General features: G+C 60.0%; 1 protein-coding gene across 2 annotated transcripts; it reads left to right on the forward strand.

Moving 5' to 3' along the window:
• Positions 1–1,128: 1,128 nt before the first annotated feature.
• Positions 1,129–20,245, forward strand: LOC309594710 (diacylglycerol kinase beta-like; the record flags this gene model as incomplete). 2 transcript variants are annotated; one of them, XM_082320992.1, is made up of 25 exons in its annotated part: positions 1,129–1,195; positions 3,318–3,394; positions 4,750–4,915; positions 5,175–5,237; positions 5,709–5,948; positions 6,659–6,829; positions 7,239–7,288; positions 7,901–7,975; positions 8,079–8,198; positions 9,208–9,325; positions 9,482–9,570; positions 10,021–10,137; positions 10,275–10,373; positions 10,504–10,617; positions 10,715–10,788; positions 10,912–10,986; positions 11,075–11,160; positions 11,370–11,459; positions 11,872–12,032; positions 13,550–13,614; positions 14,649–14,739; positions 17,562–17,763; positions 19,262–19,382; positions 19,472–19,532; positions 20,147–20,245. In XM_082320992.1, the coding sequence occupies 25 exons, from the start codon at positions 1,129–1,131 to the stop codon at positions 20,243–20,245; spliced, it is 2,691 nt and encodes an 896-aa protein (XP_082177118.1). The 2 variants fall into 2 exon arrangements, with proteins under 2 accessions (XP_082177118.1, XP_082177119.1); XM_082320993.1 differs by lacking the exon at positions 5,175–5,237.
• Between the last annotated feature and the right edge of the window lie 3,044 nt (positions 20,246–23,289).

Consider the following 23,289-nt stretch of genomic DNA (forward strand, 5'->3'; position numbering starts at 1 on the left):
ATTGCCCCAAGTTGTGTGATCTTTCCCAGCTCGTCCATGCTCTGCTTTCTCTGGTCCGTCAGCTCAGGCTGGTGGAAACCAGGAGCCAACATTTAGCAAGGAGATTCGGTTAAGTGAAGAAGCCAGTCAATTTTGAAGCCTGCAAATGCATGGGCTGGAGAGAGCTGCTTGGTTGGAGGCCTTCTGACATTTCCTCTACGGCACAGGTTTTTCCAGCCTGGGCAGGTTCCTTCTCACCCAATTTTGAATGTAGATTTTCATGTACAATAATTATCAGTGGCAGAGCCAGCTAAAGGTCACCACAAGCTTTGGACGTGAAGGTGCGAGCTGGGAGTTTCCACTTGTTCAGACCCCCTGCCTCTGGGCGCTGTGTCTTCTCTAATTAATTGTGTCCTTCCTTCTGCTCCTATCATGCTGGGTTGCCCTGGAAAACGTTGGGGTAAATAAGGCGACAAACTCCTTTCCCTGCCCACGGCGTTTGCCTTGCCTCTGTCGAGCCACATCCTCCAGCCTCCAAGAGCTGCGGCCGTTGTGGGTGGCAGCACACCGGCTCCATGGCAGAGGGGCTCCCCCGGGACGCCAAGCCCTGGGGACGGTCATGTGGCAAGGTGCTCTGTGTTCCTCCTTGCACTTACCCCGCTTTCTGCCAGCTCCCCGCTGTGGCTGATGCACTCCCTCTCCATTCTCACAGGGTGCCTGGAGCAGGGGTTCCCCACATCTGTGACACGGAGCCCTCCCCAGCCAGGAAAGCACCCTTGCACCCCATTTCCAAGCTCACGCACCCCCGTTCCAGCCCCAGTGACCACCACTGCCACAGGCGACTCTGCCCCAGGGGGAGCTGTGGCAGGGCACCCTGTGCAGGCAGGATCCAGGCTCTGCCTGCTGCAGGCAGGGCACTGCTGACCCCCTCCTCTCTTTCTGTCCCCACTCTAGGGAGGAAGGTGCTGACCAACTGCTCCTGGCTCCGGGGTTTGCTGCCCATGGGCTCAGCAGGATGATGCCAGCCGGCTGAGAGCCCCCCGTACCCGTTGTGGTGCTGATGTGACTGAGCCAGGACCTGCAGCGCTGAGCCCGGCACAGGGAGCGCAGCAGCTCGTGGCCCCCCCAAGCGGGCCCTGCCACCCAAAGATGAGCGATGGCGGGTGGATCTCGCTCAGCCCCACGGAGTTTGCCCAGCTCCAGCAGTACACAGACTGTGAGTACCCTGTGCCTCCTGCACATCCCGCCGTGGGACAGGGGCTTTAAAAGTCCTGTTGATCTGTTCTGGACTGGTGTCCTGCACGTCGTTGGTGTCCTTCTGGAGAACTAGATGACTTCTTAAATTTTGGGTGGGGAGGCTGGGAAGGTCCCTGACCCGCAGCACTGGCTGGTGGGGCACGGCAGAGGAGTCTCCATGTCTGCGCGCCCGGGAGGATTTAGCTGAGCGCAAGCCCCCACTGCTTTGGGCGATGCACACGTGAGCACGGCTCAGTCCCTCCGAAGGCGGCCGGCTCCCACGTTCGTTTGTGAAGCGAAATGCCACCGAGGAAAGCAGACTGGCTTTTCCTAAACACACTGAGCCACTCCACGGCTCGCCTCAGGTTGCCAACCCTCTGCAGTAATTTTACTTAGTGCTTTTGCAAAGCAACCCTCTACTTCAGCTCCTGTTGAGGAGAGGAGGTTGGTGGCGGTGCTGTGGGGTCCTGGGGCTGCAAGCAGCTCAGGAGGGAGCCTGGGCAAAGCCCAGGGGTCCAAAACCAGGTCCTTGAGGTCCTGCCTGCAAGAGAGCCAGTGTGCAGGTGTGCTCCTTGTGGCAGGCAATGGAGAGGTGATGCAGCCTGGGGAGGTGCTGAGAGCAGGGCAGGATGGGCAGGAAAGCCCAGCCAGGACCGCGGGACAAAGGGAGAAGGGGTGTAAAATCTCAGGGGCATTGCTTTGCAGGGGCAGCATGGCCACGGGGTGAGCAGGCTCCTGCAGCTGCGCAGGAGAGGACTGGGAGGCAAAGGGGACCCCATGAGCACCCCGGGGCTGTCCTTGGGGCTGCTGTGCATTGTAGGGGTGAGGTGAACAGGGTCAGGGCCGACAGCATGGGGAGGTACAATCTCCCAATCCAAACAGCACAGTGCAAGCTGCCCCCAGCCCCCTGCCTGCCTGCCAGACAGCCCAGGCAGGGGCAGGCAGAGCTGCGGGCAGAGGTGTGTGTGCAGCATCACTGTCCGCATCTCATCCTGCCTCTCCAGAGAACGGGCTCTGTTTTCTTGAATCACAGACCATAAAACACCATCTGTAATGCTGAGCTCAGAACACATACGGCATCTTAGTTTCGTTCATCAAAGTTTGGCAAGTGAGGCTGCAGCATGGGCAGCTGCCTCTTCCCCAGGAGGGTGGCCCGGCACCGGGCTGGGGAGCAGGGCTCAGGGGTCCTCCCCAGGTCCTCCCCAGCCCTGGGGCCAGGAGCCCCCTCCTCAAGCGCATGCTGGCCCCTGGTTGTGCTTCTGCAACCCCCAGACCTGCCCCAGGCATCCCGGACAGTCATGGTCCAGCACCGAGCTCCATCCCCAGTGGAGGGCTGGGGGCAGCAGGAGCCAGCACAACCCCCACTCGGAGAGAGGATTTCACAGTAATTAACAGGGCTGGCGTGTTCGAGAGCCTTTTAAGTGGACATGCCCGGATATATGAGTCTGAAGGCTGGTACTTAACGTTCCCTCTCCTTGATCTTTTTTTCTGTTTTCCCCTTATTTTTCAGTTTTGGAAGGACCAATGTCCCTCCAGACACTCCAGCCCTGAGGACACCCAGCCAGGGAAAGTCATGGGCCATTTACTATCTGTATGGAAGTCTGCACGGAGCAATGCCATTCTATTTCTCCCTCCTGGCACCTCCTGGAGATACCGATGGGCAGCCCTGGGCGGGCTCTGGGAACAGCTCGGGCTGCCAGCAGGCACCAGCTCGCAGTGCAGGGTCAGCCACCCAAAGCCTGTGCGGAGGGGCCGGAGCAGGGACGGCCAGGCTTTGTGCTCAGCATCGCCCCCAGAGCAGCCAGGGCTGGGGAGTGGTCCAGGCTTTCCTTGCCCAGCGCCACAGCTTCACTTCGGGTCTGCGTTTATTTTCATATAGGTAGGAGGAAGAGGACCCATCCCTGCTGGCAAGCTTTACATATATACCCTGCACTCCAAAGTCGGGGGGGAAAGCAGGACGTGGTTCGCCCCTTCCCAGGCATGGAACGGACCAGAAATTGTATATCCAGCAGATAAACTTGTCTCTACCATCCTGAATGGTGGTTTAACGGCGAAGGGGGCTCGCCGGCACTGTGCTCAGTGCCATGCCTTTGTCTCCTCAGACTCCACCAAGAAGCTCAAGGATGTCCTGGAGGAGTTCCATGGTGATGGCGTCCTCTCGAGGTACAACCCTGAACAGGTATGGCCCTGTCCCCTCCAGCCTCCCCCCATGCTGCTAGCAGCTCCCGGCCCCCCACTAGCTCCCCCAGCCCAGCTCCCGCAGCTAAAAGCAGCTGGGAGAAGGCAGGCCTGTCTGTCTGCTCCCCTGCCGCTCCCCATGGTTGTGCTCACAAGCATGGGAAAGATGCTCCCGCAGATGGGAGCATCTTACCCAGCCCCCAGCCACATCCCCCCCCAGCCATCCTGCGCTTGCTACGCAGCTGTCCCACACCATCCCACCGATGCTGCTGGGACCCCGCAGCTGCACTGCTGTCCTGTGCTGGGTGCAGGCTGTCTTGCTGAGGGTGTTTTGGGACATGTCCTTGCCAGGCAGAAGCTGGGAGGGATTTACTTTCTCTTCCTCCAAAAGCAAATGAGTTTGCTGTTGCCAGCGTGGGGGCAGGGGAAGGCCCTGTGCCTTCTTGCTCTCGCCTGGGGAAGGCTGGGGTTATTTTTTCCAAGCGGTGCTTTCAGAGAGACCTATTAGCATGCCAGCAGGACAGAGCCCGTCATGGGGGCCATAATCACTAGAAATGAGGCGAAACATGAACAATCAGTGGGCTGAACGTGTCAAGGAGGGGCAGCAAAACTACCCCGCTATTCAAGGGCACCACAGGACCCTCACTCCAGCTGGGGCCATAAAAGCCATCAGGAAGGCAATGTCCCAATGCGATGGGGATGCCCAGCAGGGAAGGAGGAGGCAAGGAGACCTCAGGAGGACGATAGTCCCCAGGGGCTGGGGGTGGGCTGCCGGGTCCTGCTGCTCCGTGCCTTGCCCCGCGGGGGGGTGGGAGGCTTTCAGAGCACAGCTCGTTACACCCCTCTGCCTCCAACACCCCCAGCCTCCTTTGGCTGTGCCAGAAGGTCTGTATTTAGTTCCTCAATCGTTTCCCAGGAGCTGAGCACCCAGCTCCATCAGAGCTTCTTGCCCCTCCACTGAGCTGCCCACCATCTGCAAGGGTCTGCTGGCTACAGACCCCTGGGGCAGGCGAGCTGGCTGCTGCCCCACTGCCTGCAAGTGCTGTCCCACCACAGCTCTGCCCTTGCCTGTCACTCCCCCAGCTCCTACCCCGGCTCCCAACGCCGCTGGCCTGGCTCAGCTGCGCTGGCCCCCGGCAGCCAGCTAGCACTGGGGATTTCTGGCCCTGCTGTCTCTGGGTCACTTTAGGTTATATCCCGCCATCGGGATTTGGGGATCTGGTGGTTTTGGGCAGGGCTCTGCAGCTGATGCGCCCGGTGAGGGAGACCCAGGGCACGGGACCCCCCAGCCGGCAGCTCTGCACCCCCATGGCATGCCCAGGGCACCTCCATCATCTTCCTCTGTCCCCTCCCCAGCCCATTGACTACGAGGGCTTTCGCCTCTTCATGAAGACCTACCTGGAGGCAGATGTGCCTGAAGAGCTTTGCCAACACCTCTTCACCTCCTTCAAGCGTAAGATATGCCAAGCCTCCCCTGAGACCCAGCGCCAGAGTCCCAGTGTCTCACAGCTCAACACCCTTGGTGAGCCAGCCCTGCCTCTGCCACCCAGCCGGGCACGCCGTGGCACCGTGGCACGTTGGGCTCGCTCCCACGCTGCCCCACGGGGATGAAAGTTGCGGGGTGGCACCTGCAGTGCATGGCATTGGAGCCCAGCTCTGTCCCATCCGACGGACAGGCTCCCAGGGACCCTGCACTGCTCTGGGGAGGAGAGGGCTTTCCCTGGGGTGGAGACCCAGAGGGCACCATTGCACTGATTCCTCCCTTTCCTCTGAGCGTTCAGAGCCCAAGTCTCTTGATGTTGGCATCTCCATCCAGACCGAGGTGGCCTGCACCCCTGTCACAGGTACTGGCGTGGGCAGCCACCGAGCGTGTGGCTGCGCCCGGAGCAGGGGACGTGTGCTGGGCACCCAGCTTCTGCCTCCCCTGGCCCCTGCCCGGGTGGACTTGCAGTGTGTGGAGACATCTGGCAAAAGGACTATAAACTGCAAAAGAAAAAGGAGAACCCTCCCTGGATGCTTGGCTGCTACATCAGGACATGGTGGCAGGGGACCACATCCTCCCCACCTGGTCCCAAGCACCGTGGCACCATGGGACGGGAGTGCTACTGGGAGCCACTGGGCCAGGCAGGAGGGTGAGGGGCTGCCTGCAGTGCCCCTCAGAGAGCCCTGGGTCCGAGATGCCAGCCTGCTTTTGGGCTAGCAAAGAGGACCCAGGGTGAGCGACCGGCACCCAGGCGGGGCTCCTGGAGGAAGAGGTTTGCCAGGCACAGGCACTCTGGTGTGACACTGCCCATGGGCATATGTTTGCTTTGCAGGGATCAATGGGAAAACACTCCTAAGTGCCCTGGGACGACACACTCCTGAGCCCAAGAGCTGCCACAGCAACGTGGCTGAGCCACAGCCAGCGTCCCTCACCCCAGCATCAATCCCCAACACCTCCCCCAGCTGGTCCAGGTCATCCTCCCAGAAGTCCACCACTGGCACCCCTTCTGCTCACAACTCCTCGGGCTCTTCAAAGATCTCCTCTGGGTCCCTGCTAAGCCCTCAGTCACCAGGTGAGCTTGGCTGGGGCTCCACGGGGGACATGGGCAATGACAAGCCCTCCTTGGTTTCCCAAGCTGCAGAGCTTGCCCCAGCGGTGGCGGTGACCTTCCAAACTCGGTGGGTTCCTGGCATCTTGACGCCTTTGCTTTGCAAACTTAAGCCATGGATCCCGTCCCACAGAGCCCCCGCTGGTCAATGTCTTAATTACCTGGCAGCAGCTCCTAGCGAGGGGGGATTGGAGCAGTGACTCATGGCTGCCTCCAGCCAAGCTCCTGCCAGCCACCAACGAGGGGAGTGCTGGGAAGGGCCCCTCTTCCAGGAGCAGCCATCTGCCAAAGGCTGCCGCCGGTGCAGGCAGCCGCGAGCGTGGGCTGTCCTGGCACCCTGGTGAGCTGCCCCGCTGCCAGCTGAGCTTCTCGCTCCTTCTGGCTGGGTGCTCGTCCCCAGCAGGGCATGTCCCCGTTGGCTCCCACCGCTCATCCCACCCATGCCCACATTGCCGGAGGTGCGGGGGTCTGCGCCCCGGGGACCGATTGGCAGTGTTCAGCCCTGCTCCTGTGATGGCACCCAGCCCCGCATTCTCCACGCCTTGCCCGCCGCACGCTGAATGGGTCCCTGCCCTGGAGTTCATGTGCTGCCAGCCCCATTTGCCAGCTGGGGACATCTCCTTGTTCCCCTGTGCATGGCCTTCATCCCTCCCTCCCTCCCTCCCTGCCCACAGGCACAAGGAGTGTGGAGAAGAGGTTACCCTTCAGCCTGCGGAAGAGCCAGAGCTCCTTGAAAGCCCCCCTGCCGCCGCCCCCCGCCCCCCTGCCCCAGGTGGTCCACCTGAAGGACATCGTCTGCTACCTGTCCCTGCTGGAGAGGGGACGGGCAGAGGACAAGCTGGAGTGTAAGTGGGACCCTGGGGTCATGGGCTGCCGGTCACACAGTGTGGAGTGGGGACCAGTGGCGGGAGGCATCGCCTGGGGGATCTGCCTGAGTAGGCGTGTGAGGCTGGGCACTCCTGCTCACTTTTTGATGCTGAAACATTAAAACCACTTGGGAAACCCAGCTTCAGCTCCCAGGTGGGTTATTGCTAGAAAAGGACCCCATTCAGCATCACCCTGCTCCTGCCTGTCGGCACCTGTGTCCGGCAGAGGGGCAGCCAGAGGGGCCGCGGCTTCCCTCCAATACTCTGCAGCCCAATACAGACTCAGGCCACATCTCACCTGGGCTGAGCCGGCGCGGCACTACTCCCATCCCACAGCCCCGGCAGCCCTGGGGCTCTAACCGGCAGCTGGCTTCTCTTCTCCCTCCAGTTATGTTTCGCCTCTACGACACTGATGGAAATGGCCTCCTGGACAGCTCGGTAAGTCTTCCCTTGGGATAGAAAGCTGGGGCCACTCTGGGGGCCGGAGACAAACAGGGCCCTATTGGGGTGCCCACTCCCCCGGTGAGGCGCTCCGAGCTGAACAGGGACATGGGAAGGGAGGAGGAAGGCAGCAGCATTTGCTGCGGGGCCAGACTGTGGGGCTGGGGGATGCGCACCGGCTCTGCAGCATCCAGCACCACCTCTAGAAAATCCACCCACCAGTAATTGTAGCTCTACATCAGGTCACGGTATTTCAGAAACATAAAAATTATGCACAACTGTCCCTTCCCAGGATGTTTTCTCTTTGTCCTTTGGGTATCTCCCTTGAAACCTGTTGCAAATAAAAATCTGTTTTATCAGAGCAGTTTTTTCCAAGGGAAAACCCACTGCAGATTTTCTGGCAGATTTTCAGAGGAGAAAGCAGCAGCCAGCACCCACCAAGAAGTCGGGGGGTCACTGGCACCCTGTGCGGGTGGGGGCCCAGGGCAGCCTCGGGTGTATCAAGACGTAGACCTGATACGTCCCTGGTTTGGGAGCTTGAGGCTGGACACGCTGCTCGTGCCCAAAGTCATCCCTAAGCACTGGGCACTGTCGTCTTCCTGTGCCCAGGAGCTGGATCGGATCATCAACCAGATGGTGCACGTGGCTGAGTACCTGGAGTGGGACTCCACCGAGCTGAAGCCCGTGAGTGCTGGGGCTGGGGAGGCTGCAGGGGCTCTCGGCCGGAGCCGGCAGCCAGGGTTCGCAGGTGGCATCGCTGTGTCACTGCATCTCCTCCCTCCTCCAGATCTTGAAGGCAATGATGGAGGAGATCGACTACGACCATGACGGGACCGTGACACTGGAGGAGTGGATCCGGGGTGGCATGACCACCATCCCCTTGCTGGTCCTCCTGGGGATGGAGACGGTGAGTGCCTGCTCTGGGACCTGCTTCGGCTGCATCCAGCCACCCTGCCTGCTCCTGGAGGAAAGCCTGTGAGAGGAGGGTGATGATGGAGGGCACGCAGGAACCACGGGAGGGCACTCTACCCCCGGCAACGCGCCATGCGCCCGTCTGGCACCGCACAGCCCCACACCGGCCCCGGCTGCCCAGCCCCTGCAGACACCCCTGCCCTGCCTCTGCTGACCAGCCTTTGCCCCCCAAATCTTCCTAAGCTCAGTTTTGAGCTGTGGGCGTTGCCAGCTGCCGTGCCTGAGCAGGCTGGGCTCACTACTTGCTGTCGTAGCACACTCCGGTTTGATGAATTTAATCAAAAAATAGGATGAGCACATAAAATGCCAACTCCTGTCCTGGGGTGAGCTTCAAAGAGCAAAGGTGGGGTGGTTTGGGACCCCCCTTATTTCCCTGTGTTGTTTTTTCATCCTTTTGGCCTTCGTTTCATCGAGGTGAATCCCTGGCCATCAGGTAATAGTTTGCAGGGAAAATCCAGGTTTTTGCTCCCCAGTGCCCGTTCCTGGTGTTTGCTTCCCACAAAGAGGTGGGGGGGCAGGTTTTCTGGCAGGAAGATTCAAGAAAACGTAATTTTAAGTGGCTCCTGTAAAATGCTTGTGCCTGGACCCAGATGTAAGAGGCTTGCTTTGGTCACCCTGTGGTGGTGGTGGTCTGGCCCCAGATGTGGAGTCACCTTCTTTCTGTCGGCCACTGGCAGAGCATCCCTGCAGCCGGACTGTGCCGAGGGGCCCTGGGGAGCCAGAGCTCAGTACCAGGAGCTGGACATGCCCGGGGAGCAGGGGGATGTGGCAGTAGGGATGCATGAGGGACATCGGGGAGAAGGGCAGCAGGGGGAGTGTGTGGTCCTGCAGACTCCCACAGACACGCTGCGGGCTTTTACCAGACGAAAAGCTGATAAAAGTGGTGGGCTGGGACCCATGGTGGGGGAGTGACTCCCCTTGCCCTCTGCTCTCCTGCCCTGCAGAACGTGAAGGATGATGGGCAGCATGCCTGGAGGCTGAAGCACTTCAAGAAACCTGCCTACTGCAACTTCTGCCGCACCATGCTGCTGGGGGTCCGCAAGCAGGGCCTCTGCTGCTCCTGTGAGTCCCTGCCCCGCCATGCCCCAAGGCTGGGGGCTCCCGCCCCATGCCAGTGCCCCAGGGAGCGGGTACTGGCCCCCATCAGTGGGTGCTGCAGGGTGAGCGGGAGGGGCAGCGCCCAGGGGTGATGCTTACCACCTTCTTCTCTTCTGCCAGTCTGCAAGTACACTGTCCACGAGAGGTGTGTGTCCAAAGATATCGCCTCCTGCATCAGCACCTATGTGAAGTCCAAGAGAAACACGAGTGTGAGTAGGCAGCCAGCATGTTTCTGAGCTGGCGCGTCTCCCATGGAGCCCTCCCGGAGGCAGCACCACCAGCAGCAGCTGGCTCCTCGGTCTCCTGCCCTGGTCCCTCATGGCTTTTTCTCCCTGAGATTTGCCCCTCGGGTCCTGGGCAGCAGCTCACAGGCATTCCCAGCATCCATGGCCTGGCAGGGCGGGCCCCAGCCCCAGCCCCTGGGGACCCACAGGACCCCCAGCCCTGAAGTTTGTTGTGGCTCTGGGTGGGGGATGGGTGTCCTCGATATGCTGCATGGAGCATCAGGGAGGGAAGGCAGCCATGCAAGGGGCTGGTTTGGATCAGTCAGCATCCCTGCACAACAGGCCACCCTCCAAAATCATGGCGACAGCCCTCAGTGGAGAGGAGATGCCGGCGGGTTGGGTGGTGCACCCGCAGTGCCCCGCTGTGCCTTGCAGGTGATGCAACACACCTGGATAGAGGGCAATTCCCCTGTCAAGTGCGACAGATGCCACAAGAGCATCAAATGCTACCAGGGCATCACCGGCCTGCACTGCGTCTGGTGCCAAGTCACCGTGAGTACATGGGCATGGGGGGCCCGGTGTGCACCCCGCAGCACACCCCACACGGCCAGCCCCTGGGGAGGAGAGGCTCACGAATAGGAGATGGCTGGGTGTCCCCTACCCAACATCCCTTCCTCCCCCGCCTCCAGCTCCACAACAAATGTGCCTCCCACGTGAAGCCGGAGTGCGATGGGGGCCCACTGCGGGATCACATCTTGCTGCCTTCCTACATCTGCCCCGTTGTCCTGGTAAGTGCCCCCCTCCTTGCTGCCGGGCGGCAGGGACCCAGCAGGGCATTGCTGCGGCCAACCTGCTTCCCTGGCTGCCGGCACTGCCTTCTCGAGGCAGTGTGCGCATCCGTGCCTTTGTTCCCCAAAGGACAGGCAGTCCCACTGCCGGAGATCTGAGAGCGACTCCCCTGCCAGCACCAGCCCCGAGGACAACCAGGGCTTCAAGTTCAACTCCACCACAGTGGACGGGCAAGGACTGCAGGTAGGTTCCCATGCCAGGCTGCTGGCGAGCTCTGCCGTGGGTGCGTGCCGAGCCCCGCAGTGGCTGGGCATTCGCAGCCATGCTTTCTGCCCTCCAGATCAGTCCCCAGCCTGGGACACACCCCCTTCTGGTGCTTGTGAACCCCAAGAGTGGAGGAAGGCAAGGGGAGCGGTAGGTGGGATCCTGCCCGCATTCCCACTGGGGTCGGGGGCTGCTGGTTCCTTGGGCTGCCCCAGCACCTCTCCCGGAGGGGAACTCACCTCCGCGGTGTCCCTCATGCCTCTCTTTTCCCAGGGTCCTTCGGAAATTTCACTACCTGCTCAACCCACGCCAAGTGTACAACCTGGACCGTGGCGGGCCCGCACCGGGGTACGGAGATGCTGCGGCTGATCCTCTGCCCCCTCCCGCCGGCCCCTGCTCCCCCATGTCACCCCTTGTCTCTCCTGGCTTTCTCCAGGCTGAGTTTCTTTCGGGATGCTCCGGATTTCCGCGTCCTGGCCTGCGGCGGAGACGGCACAGTGGGCTGGATCCTGGACTGCATAGGTGAGCAAGGACTGGCCGTGCTCCCTCAGAGCAGCGTCCACCCATGTCCTCGGTGATCTGCCATGGGTTCCCAATATTCCCCTGGTGAGAGCGGGACCAACAACATCACCGCTGGGCTCCCCAACCTGGAGTGCTGGCCGAGGAGGGACATGGAGAGGAGCAGGGAATGAGCCCTTTCAGCCCCAAATCTGTTTCCTCTTGAATTGCAGACAAGGCGAACTTGGTGAAGCACCCACCGGTGGCCATCCTGCCCCTGGGAACAGGCAATGACCTGGCCCGATGCCTGCGCTGGGGAGGAGGTGAGGCCAGGCGAGCATCACGTGGGGGCCGGCCGGCCTGCGGGGACCATCCGGTGCGGCTGGGTGGGTGCTGTTCACAGGGAGGGAGGGCTCCCGGGCTCTTGGGACAAGGCTCAGGGCTGCATCTCAGCCCTGGTGCCTCCTGATGGTGCCTCTGACCCCTTCCAAAAAAAGCAGCTGCTGCTTTCTAAACCCAGATCAGCCCAACAACCTTTTTCATCTGGGAGAGCCGTTAGCTGAAATCTCTGCCACCGTTGCAAGGATGAGCTGGGCACCTTGCTGGTGCTGTAGCAGCAGCCCCAGGCTGCCCTGGGTGCTTGGCACCTGACTACCTCCAGCCCCACGTGACATGGCCATGCTCCCCTTCGTCCTCCTTCATCCTCCGATGATGACCACCTTCTTTCCCTTACAGGCTATGAAGGAGGCAACCTGATGAAGGTCCTGAAAGACATCGAGCACAGCACGGAGGTGATGCTGGACCGCTGGCAGATAGATGTCATTCCCAGTGACAGAGAGGCCAACGGAGACCCTGTCCCATCCACCATCATCAACAACTACTTCTCCATCGGGGTTGTGAGTACCACAGGGCAGGGATGGGTCCTGAGGGCAGCCCAGAGCACAGCACACACATATTTTAGCTGGAGAGAACAGCATGGCACAGGGCTAGTAATTGGTACCCAGACCGTGCCATGCCCACTGGAGCTGCCTGGCCACGGTAAAGCAGAGGGAAGAATTCCGGAGGCCAGCAGAGCAGGGAAGCTGTCACCTGGGTCCCCAGCGCAGCCGCAGCCTCAAATCCACCTGGATCAGGGGATTCCTCTGCTGCCGTCAAGTCGCTGGAGCGATCCAGCCTGGCGGATGCACTCGAGGGATGCCAGACCCCCACACTTCCCTCCCTGTCTCCTCCTAGACTCATCCTTAGCCCTCTTCCAAGCCAGCCCCAAGTTAATTCGCACGAGCAGGGGCTGGTTCCTCGTGATGTTCCTCAGAGAACATAAAAGCCTTTCTAAGTCTTTGGTGAACCTCTACATTTAAGCTTGAGTCTCTCAAGCCGGGGACTCTCCCTCCCTGCTCTTCCGTGCTCATGTTCCCATCCTCCTTCTGCCTCCTTACGTTGTTTTCTGGTTTTATTCTCATTTGTAATGGCAGCACTTAAATGCATAATCAGGTATGGAATCTCTCCCTTCCCAGCCGGGAATGTTGCAAGAGCAAGTGTGTGAGGAGCTTAAATGAGGTTCAGGGAAGTTTGGGGTCTTGGGGATGGGTTGAGATCTGCTGGACGCCCCACCTGAAGCTTTTGCCAAGATGGCATCCATTGGCAAAGCCCTGCTTTGGTGCTTGGACCTGTGTTCCCCCATGTTTTCCTAACCCAGGGAGGGTTAGGGAGCCCTGGGAGGATGGCAGCCCTGTGCCACGGGGCCTTTCCCCAGCCCTGGGGGTTGATCCCAGGAGCAGCAGGGCTTTGGGGGAACAGTGAAGTGGAAAGCGCTTTTTTTCCCAGGGGCTTGCAGCATTTTTGTCCTGAGCCATGGGTGCCTGAGCGGTACCACCACAGCGTGGGTCACCCACCCGGCAGCACTGCAGGATGCTTCTAGTTTCACATCAGCTTCTGCTAAGGCCAGGTGATGTCACTGCAGGTGGCATTTGGTGACAGCTTCCAAGTTGGGCTTAAATGCCCCCCACTCCGCATGGGAGAGGTTGGGATGAGTTTCAGGAGAGCTGCCACCCTGCCAGGGGAGCTGTCAGGGTACAGGGTCCTGGGATGTCCCCAGAGCCCCTCTGCCCTGCCAGTAGCCCTTCCTCCCTCCCTCAGCATCACCTCCAGGCAGAGCCCCTGTGATAAGGGAAGGAGGCCAAGCGCACTAATTATGTTTCACTTAACAAGCCCATTCAATGCTTTGCGAGCAGCCTGGCTGAGGGTGCCTCCATTGCCTTGGCATGGCCCCTGTGCTGTGCCCCTGTGCCATGGGGGCTGGCAGCAAGGGCAAAGAGCTGAGCCCCCTTATCCTGCCATGTGCTGGTGGGGCACAGAAGGGAGTTTCTATTTCCCTGCTGTGCCACGGACATCTCTGCACTTGCTTTCCCCACAGGACGCCTCCATCGCCCACCGCTTCCACGTCATGCGAGAAAAGCACCCTGAGAAATTCAACAGCAGGTAAGGGCTGCCCATGGTCCCCCCGAAAGCTGTGTGCGGGGGAATGCCCTGCCGCTGCCGTGCGCTGTGCTTGAGGGGACGTACCAGAGCCTGCTCCCCTCCCACCAGGCTCCTCTCGTCCCTGTCGCTGTGGTACTGGCAGCAGCCCTGAGGATGTGGCGCAATGTTTGGCCAGCCTTAGGAGGCAGGCAGGAGACGTGCCAGGCATCGCTGGGGGCAGGAGCCAGGCATGATGGGGGTCCAGGGTGCTCCTTCGGGCCCCATGCAGTGTGGCAGCCTGCTCAAACTTGGCTGTGCACCCAATTACGTTCATTCATGCTTTATAATTAGCACCAAATACCAGGACCAGCAGGAGCAGGCCAGGCAGTGAGGGCAGGGCAGGCAGCAGGTTGCAGCTCGCTCCCACTGTGCTCGGGATGCATGGAAATGATGTGATGGCAGCAGGAGCCATGGCTTGCAACCCCCATCGCCATGTTCAGAAATACCTGCTAGAAAAACCCCAAATGGACCAAAGCACCTGGCTCTGCTCTGAAATTCAGCTCCCCTCAGCTTACAGCTCCACCTTGGTGCCTAGCACAGCAATTGATACAGGGGATGAGCAGTGGTCAGCGGCTGCCTGGCAGGGTGCCGGGAGGGTGCGAGGCAGGGTACTGAGGTGGGGGACATCTCCTCCATGGGGTACCCCATCTCCAGCAGCTCCATCGAGAGACGACATCCCACGCTCAGCTCTGCTGAGAGCCAGTGAAGGCACCCCGTCCCATGCTGAGGGACCACCCAGCACCTGCATCCTTCCCCTCCGCAGGGTGTCAGAGCCAGGTTCACCTGAGCCACCCACTGTCCCACAGCACAGCTCCCTGGGACCGTGACACCAGCGGTCCATCCCCACAATGGCTCGTGTCCCATCGATGGCTCGTGTCCCCATCGCAACGGCTTCAGAAAGGCTCTGGCAGCCCATCCTGATGCCGGCTGGGCTGGGGGTGGCTGGGGTGGGGCACCGTGCCTGAGCGGGATGCTGATGCATCTCTGTGCCCCAGGATGAAGAACAAGCTGTGGTACTTCGAATTCGGGACATCGGAGACCTTTGCAGCCACCTGCAAGAAGCTCCACGACTATGTTGAGGTGGAGGTGGGTTTCCTGGGATGGTCCCTGGCTCCAGCTGCGGCACAAAGGCTTTTTGGGAGATGTCGCCCATGGGTCCCTCGGGCAGGGCTTTTGGCTGTTCAGTGAGAGGGTGTGCAGCAGCTTTGACCCCTTACAACGGCAGGAGGATGCAGTGGCTGGCAGGACCCACTCTTCCACTGCGCGGCGCTTGCTGCAAAGGCAGCCAGCTGCAGACAGAAGAATAGCCCTGTATTTCACTCCCCCTTCCAGCTGTATTCGAGAGCGTGCCTGAAATATTCTCTCTGTAAACTCTGCGTCTGCTCCCAGCCCCCGTTGGATGACATGGAAACAGCCTTTAATTAGAGCGGGGAGGAGGGCCCGTGGTTGCTAAGAGCACTGTCACTTCTTCGCTCGCGCTGGGGGGTTTGGGCCATGCTTTGCTGCAAACTTCCGCCTCTCCTTATCTCTGGATAAACGACCCTTTTATAACTCAGGCTTGAGGGTGAGAGGAAAAAAATGTTTCTTGCTGCAAAGGGCTGGCATGAGTTGGACCAGGCGGTGGGCGCAGGGTTGCTGGCAGAGAGCAGGCAGAGAGTGGGCAGAGCCTGGGGAGCTGGCAGTGCAGTGCATGCAGCTGTGGGCAGGGGGACTTTGAAGTCTGTTTCTACACGGGGAGTTTCAGCCCTTCCCAAAGCCCAAAGGGGGTAGCTGTGCCCTCGTCAGCTGGTGGGAAGGGGCAGGAGCAGGGGCATGGCCATCTCACCCCCTTTGCCACCCATGCACCAGCATCCCGATGCAGATAAAGTCCATGTCTGTGGGGTTCAGTGCTGCCGGAGATGGGTGCAAGGTGCCCCCTGCTCCTCATGAGGTGCCCCGCATGCTCCCTGCCAAGTGTGCGTTGGCACCAGCTGCACCGCACCGGCAGGAAAGTGTTAATCCCGCAGTATTTGAAGTTGAAAGCAGCAGCCTGTCCTCCCTCTGGCTCCCAGGCAACTGTCAGCCTTGCAAAGAAATGGCAGTTTTGTTTTGGAAATTGGCACTCGTTCCCCTACAGCTCCTGGAAATGAATTTGCTTTTTCCCCAGCTGCAAATTTCTACTTCCAGCATCGCTGCCAGCGCGCCGTCAGCTGCCCCTGCTCAAAGAGCCCATTGTAGCTCGCTGGCACACTAACAGGGGAGGGCTACACAGGGAGAAATCACTCCCCGCACGCATGTGCATGGGCAGGCATGGGCAGCCGTGGTCCTGCCCGCTCTGCATGCCCCCAGGCAGGAGTGGACTCCCACAGCGTCCCCAGAAGTCTTGCAGCCGGGGTAGCTCTGGGCAGCCAACTTGCTCCCATCCCACTGCAGCCAGGGCGGTACCTACCACCTCACAGGCAGGCAGGAAAGATGCCTGTGGTCAGGGGCGATGCTCAGCTCAGACAGGCATGGGATGTGTTGTCCATCCCATGAGGCATCGGAGCCCTCTCACTTGGTATCCGCTGCTCAGAGTGTTAGGGTCTTTTCTGTTCATACAAATCATAATATCATAAAGATGTATTGAGAATGAAAAGATTTACATCCTTTACAAGCCTTGGAGAGACAGCTCTTCACTCCCAAACCAGAAGATTCCTGCCTTTTGCTTTCAATGTGAGGCTAAAAATAAGATCTCGGAGCATCAGGGGAGGCAGAGCAGATCTGAACATCCAGAGATGCTTGCTTGTGGGCATGCTCAGCTCCCCATACATGTGGCTGGTGTGCTCAGTGCTTACTGACAGGGTATTAAAAATAAGCTCAAGACCTTCACTCTTTGCTAGAGGAAAACAACTGGAGTCAAAGCAGCAGCAGGGGTTCATCAGCCCATTCGCATTCCTCTCGGCAAAGCAAGAGAGGGCAGAAATGCTGTTGCATCACCAAAATGCAAGGAAATAATGTGCTTGTATTTGCTGAAGCGTAGCGTGGCAGGTAGAGAGCAGATGTGTAAAGGAAAATACAAATGCTCTAAAGACAATATAGTTGAATGGGAAAGCAGCTGCTTCCTCCAGAGGTATCTAGAAGGGGGATCCAGTGTCGGCTAGGTAGCGTGACAGTGAGAAGGCCTGAAGTTAAGAAATGCATTTCCATGGCTGCTGCTTCCAGTCCTGTGGGAACGCTACAGGCAACAGATATTTTACCTTTTACAGGGAATTTTCAGCTGGAGCAGTCCTGCTGTATGACAGCAAAGCCCGGGATACCAGTTCTGTGCACTGCCTTGTGGTTTTCTCTCCAAAACCTGACATTTTTTCCTCTGACACCTTTCCCATCATTTTCTTCCAGTCTCATTTCTAGTTTCCAAATTGTGCTTGAAGACAAACTGGTTTGAGTTAGTTTTTGGGCAGCCAAACTTTCTGATTCTTTGGGGTCAATTTGAACAAAGGGAGGTGGGGAAGCATGCACTGGAGATGCTTGGATGGAGGTCGCTCTGGGGCTGAGGTGGTATTGCATCCTATTTTGGGTTGCAGCACTGAGCCTGTCCGAAGTTTTATGTACTCCCGTAGGAAATTTGCTTTTTGAAACTGCCGTCTTGGATGTGTAGTAAGATTCGCATTGAAACAGAAGGGAAAGCAGCACAAGGAAGGGGAGGTGGTGGTTGTCAGCCCTACAAAAGCAAAACCAGAGGGTATTTGTTTGCACCTCCAGCCCCAGCTGCCCTGGGACTGCCCGTGCCGCCCTGGGGCAAGTTTGCTCTGGGGACCATCCGGTGGCACGCCACGCTCAGGGAGCCCCGCTCCTTCAGCAGGCAGGCGGGGAGAGGAAGCTGGGCTCTGCGGTGCCAGGCACCAGCTCCCCCCGACCCCGCAGCCTGATGCTGCCTGTGTGCCCGGCAGTGCGACGGGACCCTACTAGATCTGAGCAACGCATCCCTAGAGGGCATTGCCGTCCTCAACATCCCCAGCATGTACGGTGGCTCCAACCTCTGGGGCGAGACGAAGAAGCAGCGCGGTTACAACCGGCTGGGCAAGAAAGCGCCGGAGAAGCTGCACGCCACAGTGGTCACCGACGCCAAGGAGCTCAAGTTCTGTGTGCAGGGTGAGCGGCGGGGCCCGGTGGCACTTGGAGTTTGTGGGGTGCGTGGGGTCAGCAGGATTAGCACGGGGAAGCTGGGCAGCCACTGGTTCTGGCCATGGCTCAGTGCACGTGGCAATGGAGCAACAGCACTGGAGGGGTTGCTATCGGCTCACTGTCTTTTGGGGTGTCAGGGTGACCCCAAGAATGATCTGTCCAAGCTGGCAAAGAAGGGTGGCTCTGCCCACCTGGGTATGGCCCAGCACTGCGTTTCTCAGGGCTGGTTGTGCCATGCCATGGTGGCCAGAGAGGACGTGGCTCCTGTGTCCTGCCAGCCACATCTCCCTCCACCCTCTGGGGGTCACAGCTTGGGGGGGTGCCCGGATGGGACCCATCACCTGCGGGCGTGAGGCTGGGCAGCCCCTGGCGCCCCGCAGGGCTGGCAGACAGCCGCTGCAGAGCTGGATGCCTGCTGCTGCAGAGGAGGAGTCGGAAGCGGAGCTGCAGAGCTGGCACCGATGGCTTCTGTAAGCATCTTCCCAGGCTCTGCCGCAGCGCTGCCAGCTTGGCTGAGGGGTTTTGGGAACAGCACAGTACCCATGCTGTGCCCTGACCGGCACCTCACACCTGCTGCTGTGGCCACTGCATCCATCCCAGTGGGCATGGGCAGGGTGCAGGCAGCCCAAAGAGCTGGCAGGGTTCCTCAGCAGAGAGCAGTGGGTTAGAAAGCAGCCAGCAAAATAGGCAAAGTGCCCGTATTTTCCACCCAGCACCTCCCGCAGCCCGGGGCTGGGGTGGGAAACAGCCCCCCTGCCGCGTGGCTGCCAGGACGGTGGTGTCACCCATCGTCCCAGGCTGTCACCAGCTGTCCCTTGCCGGGCAAACTCGTGGGAACAGGCAGCAGGGAGTGGGGCAGAGCAAAGGCCAGTTCCAAACGTGGCAGGGTCAGTCCCCTGGGCATATCTCTACTTGCAGGTGGGCAGGAGGGTGTGGGGGAGCTCGGGGGCCTTCTCCTGGGGGGAGGTTCCAGCAGGGGTGAAAGAGGACCCTAAAGAGAATGAGAGATGGAGCAAGTTGCTGGTGGCCCAGAAGAGCAGGAGGAGCTGGAAAAAGGGGCAATGTCCTGTGATTTGAGTAGATCCCTCCTGGGGAGGATTCCCCTGTGCATCTCAGCTCCTGGGGGGCCGCAGCACCCCAGGGCACCCAGGGGAGGGGGAATTCTGCCACCATTTAATACAACACTGCAAACAAGCAGTCAAAGAGCTGGTGGGGGTCCAGGCTGCCACCCTGCAGCCACGCAGGACCAGGTGCTGTTTCACATAAGGAGTATTTTTGCTCCAGGGATTTTGGACAGCAGTGTTGCCCAATGCTGCAAACGCCCAGCTGGGCAGTCTTGGGGCATCATGACACATCCCCATCATGTCACCAGCCCCACTGTGCTGGCCCTGATGTTTCAGATGATGGCAGAAGGCAGGGGATCCCCAGGGACAGGGGGACTAACTCGGATCCCTCTCTCTTGCAGACCTCAGCGACCACCTCCTGGAGGTGGTGGGGCTGGAGGGTGCGATGGAGATGGGGCAGATCTACACGGGGCTGAAGAGTGCTGGGAAGAGACTGGCCCAGTGTTCATCCGTCACCATCAGGTATTTGTCCCTGTCCCAGCTGAGTGCCTGACCGACGGTGAAAGCTAGCACTTGTGTCACCCTGTGTTCCCTTTCTTTGTGCCTTGGAGGACATCCAAGCTGCTGCCCATGCAGGTGGACGGGGAGCCCTGGATGCAGCCGTCCTGCACTGTGAGTCCCCGGGGAGGGGGGGAGGGGGGCCAGCTCTGCCACGGGCAGCAGGGGCAGGCAAGGACTGGCAGCACAGCGGGATGGGGCAGGCAGGGGGTGGCAGCAGGGTGGGCAGCCTTGGCTACCCATGCAGCATGGCAAAGCCTCTGGAGTTGGAGGGAGGCTCCTGCGCTTGCTGGTGGGTAGCCATAGGGCCTGGCCACCTGTGACTTTTGTCTGCACCCATGCCAGCCCTGAGCTTGTGGAAAGCCATTGCAGGAGCCATTGGGACAGGGACACACTCATCCCCTGCTGGGCAGGTGGGCGCAGCAGCATCCCTTCCCAGGGGAGCTGCAGTGGGGTCCTCCACCATCCGGCAGGCAACTTGCCTGGAGGAGAAATCCTCTGCCCATCCCAGCACTGCCTGGATGTGATTCCGGAGCTGTCACTCCCATTGCAGCAAAGCGTTTAACAAGCTGGCTGGGGGGCGGCAGCAGCTCCGCGTCCCAGTGCTAGGTGCTGAGCTGCTCCCGGCTTCCTCGGGTCACTCCCTGGGGTTCTCAGAGTGGGGGATGCCCAGGGGAGCTCAGAGCCTGGGAGCCCCTTACTGAGCTGGGTTCTTGACTTCTTTTTAGGTCAAAATTACACATAAAAGCCAAGTGCCGATGCTGCTGGGCCCCCCCCAGAAGAGCAGCTTCTTTTTCCTGAAGAGAAGAAACCGAACTCGAGATTAAGCAGAATGCAAGAAGCCGCAGCCCAGAGGCACCCAGCATCCCATACACCCACCCGCTGCAGGGGGTCCCCAAATCCCTGCTCTGCAGTGGGGAGAGAAAACACCCCCACCAAGCCCAGCAGGGATGATTTGTCCTGGGGAGATGTTGGAGGATCCTTCCCAACCACCACAAGCATCTTCTCCAGCCGGGATGGAAGCGGTGGGCGAAGGCAGGCTGAAGCGCAGGGAGCGCATTCGCTGGAGCAGCGCTAGGACCGGGGTTTTTTTTCCCATTATTTAAATACCCCCCCCGCCTGCCCTGGCAGAGCTGCAAATGAATGTGCTCCCGAGAAAACGCCAAGCTTCACTTATTTATTTTTAATCCTCTTGAAGGACACTCGATGTTTTGCTGCACTGGCTTTCTGTCCACCAACCCTTGCACATTGGAGAAGTTATTTATTTTCATAGCCTAGAGGAGACAGTCTTTGCCATGCCTTCAGCTAGCACTTCTGGGACAGGTTTTAAGCCTTCGCTGCCAGCCCTGGGAGCCATGATGCGTGGGACGGGCTGGGGACAGATGGTGCCTGGGCCATGGGGACGAGCGTGGGATGGATGGGAGGAGACCATGTTTTGACGTGGAAACAGGAAAAAAGGGATTTTGGGAGGAGCTGCTGACCCTGGGAAACCCCCACGTCCGGGCTCTGGGCTTCATGTTCATATTTATGTATTTATTTAGCAAACTTTGGGGGGGCTTTGGGGGTCACCTTCTTTTTATGAGCCTGGGTTGGACACGAACACCACCTCCCTTCTCTGCTGGCTGTCCCCCCCGGCTGCGCCCACGGCACCTCCTTCCATGTGGACTTTCCTCTCTCCTAAAGCCTGCCAGCCTCTACCAGGGGCTGGGGACCCTGGCGACAGACATCCAGAAGCTCTTCTCACTTTGAAGTGTCCCCCCCAGCCTTTTTACATGTCTCCCCATGTGCTTTACCAGGCCCATGCACTCCTGGCGGCATCGGGTGTTGCCTCCAGTGCTCCTGGATGGCTGCAGGGAGCAGAGGAGCCGCTGCACCTCCGTTTCCACATGGGCAGGTCTCCCCCCCAACGCATACTGAAGCCGAGGAGCTTCGCAGGTGCCGCTGCCAGCCCCCTGCCTGCACGGGTGCCTGCTGCTCCCCACCCAGCTGCTCCTTTTCTCTTCACCTGGCTGGGATGCACAGGCAGGTTTCGGTGGCATCACCCATGTGTCCCCCACCAGGCGTGTGGAGACAGACCATAGGACGTAGCTTCTCTCCAGGATGCGACTGGGACCAGAAAATGGACAAATGCACGGAGGAGGTGGTGGTCTGGATGCATGCCCCGCTTCACAGCGCTCCCAGGAGCTGGGAGTTGGCAGGACTGGCCCACGGAAAGGGCTGCTGGTTGCTTCTGCAGGCACCTGCTGCCTCCTGCGGTGGCCCTGCATGGGGGGATGCCCAGCTGACGAATCAGCTGCAACTGCCAGGCAGCTCCCTTGGGTCTGGCAGAGGCCCCTGTGCCACTGTGAGCAAGCTGGGAGCGGTGTGTGCCCCGTGGATGTTGCTGCTGGCGGGAAAACCGCTGCTTGTCCCCACTATGCCCATGCCACAGGGCAGGGAGCCCGGGCTGGAACAAGCTACCCTGTGCTCCCCGATGACCCAGTGCCTGGTCCCCCCTCATGCTGCAGGTCCCCATTCAATAGCATCACCCTGGCAGTGCAGAGGGTGCTGCCATCATTATGTTTCAGAATGAACAGTGAGCTGAAAGGGAGCTGTTCGTCATCCTCCCCAGGCAGGGACAGTGCTGTTGTGCGCCAGTGCAAGCTTTAGCTCAGGGCTGTTTCTGACAGTGGCTGTAGGGCCCCACTGACACAGGAGGAGGCAGTGATGCCCCAGGGAAGACCCTGCCAGCCTCCAGCCCATGAGTCCCCCTCAGGTGGGGTGCAGGAGGAGGCTCCGGTGGGCTGCCGAGGCTCCCTTCTCTCCTGCCCTCCGCACCAGCACTGGGCAGGGCGAGGGTGAGCCAGGGGGCAGCTGCTCACTGCAATGCGACATCCAGGGATGCGCTCACAAGAGAGTGCCAGCAGCAGCCGAGAAGCCATGAGGAGGGGGCCCGGTGCCACGGCGTGAGTGGGAGTGAGCACAGGCCCAGCCAGCAGGCGCAGACGTCACCACAGCTCACCAAAGCCGTGACCTGCGTACACGGGCACGCTCCACCTGCGGTGCATAAATCCACTGTCCTCCTCATCATCACCTGGGGCGGCTGTTAATGAGTAGCCAGGTGAAAGCATATGGGAGCTAGGCCAAATAAACCCTGGGTCCCATGAACCAGCAGCCTCCGTTTCCCTGGCCCCTCCCCAATGGCAACCATGCCTTGCCAGCCCCCCCCCCCCCCCCCCCCCCCCCCCCCGTGCTCAGGGAGGGTGAAAGAAAAAAACCTCAACCGTGTCCAGAGCTTTGCCAGCAGGCGGGGTGATGGGTTTGATCTGTGGGATGACAACACATGAGGTCAGCAGTGTTTATAGCAGCAGGTTTGGCTCCATTTCCCTGCCTGCTCAGCCTTGACCTGGGGTTTTATCCCGGGGCTCTGATTAGAAAGTGCCCGTATGGAATCAGCAACGGTTTTCACCGCAGACCTGCTCCTTGTACCCGGTCACGGTTTGCTGGGCTCCGGGCAAAGAGCAGCACTCTGCTGTGGTTTGCTGTCGGTGGTGGCAGAGCCGGGGGAAGCAAGCGGGCACTGTGCCCATGCCCGCACCCATGGGATGGGCAGTGCGCCAGGGGCGAGGAGCGCTCGTTTGAGCTCAAACCCAGGGGGCGGAGGGGGCACTCAGGCATGTGTCCTGCAGCACACAGGGAGCCCAGGGCCACTACCCTGGGCCAGCGGGATGATGACACACCAGCACTGGTCTGCCAAGAGTGCTGAGCTCTGATAGAGACATCCCCTTCTGATGATCAGTGAGACGCCCTGCCATCCCTCCCAGGGGATGCAGCATTGATCCACTCCTGCCATGCCAAAGCCATGGTTCAACAGGCTTGGCAGCTAATGACC

Source organism: Platalea leucorodia, assembly GCF_965183815.1.
Source record: "Platalea leucorodia genome assembly, chromosome: 8".
Classification (NCBI taxonomy): Eukaryota; Metazoa; Chordata; class Aves; order Pelecaniformes; family Threskiornithidae; genus Platalea; species Platalea leucorodia.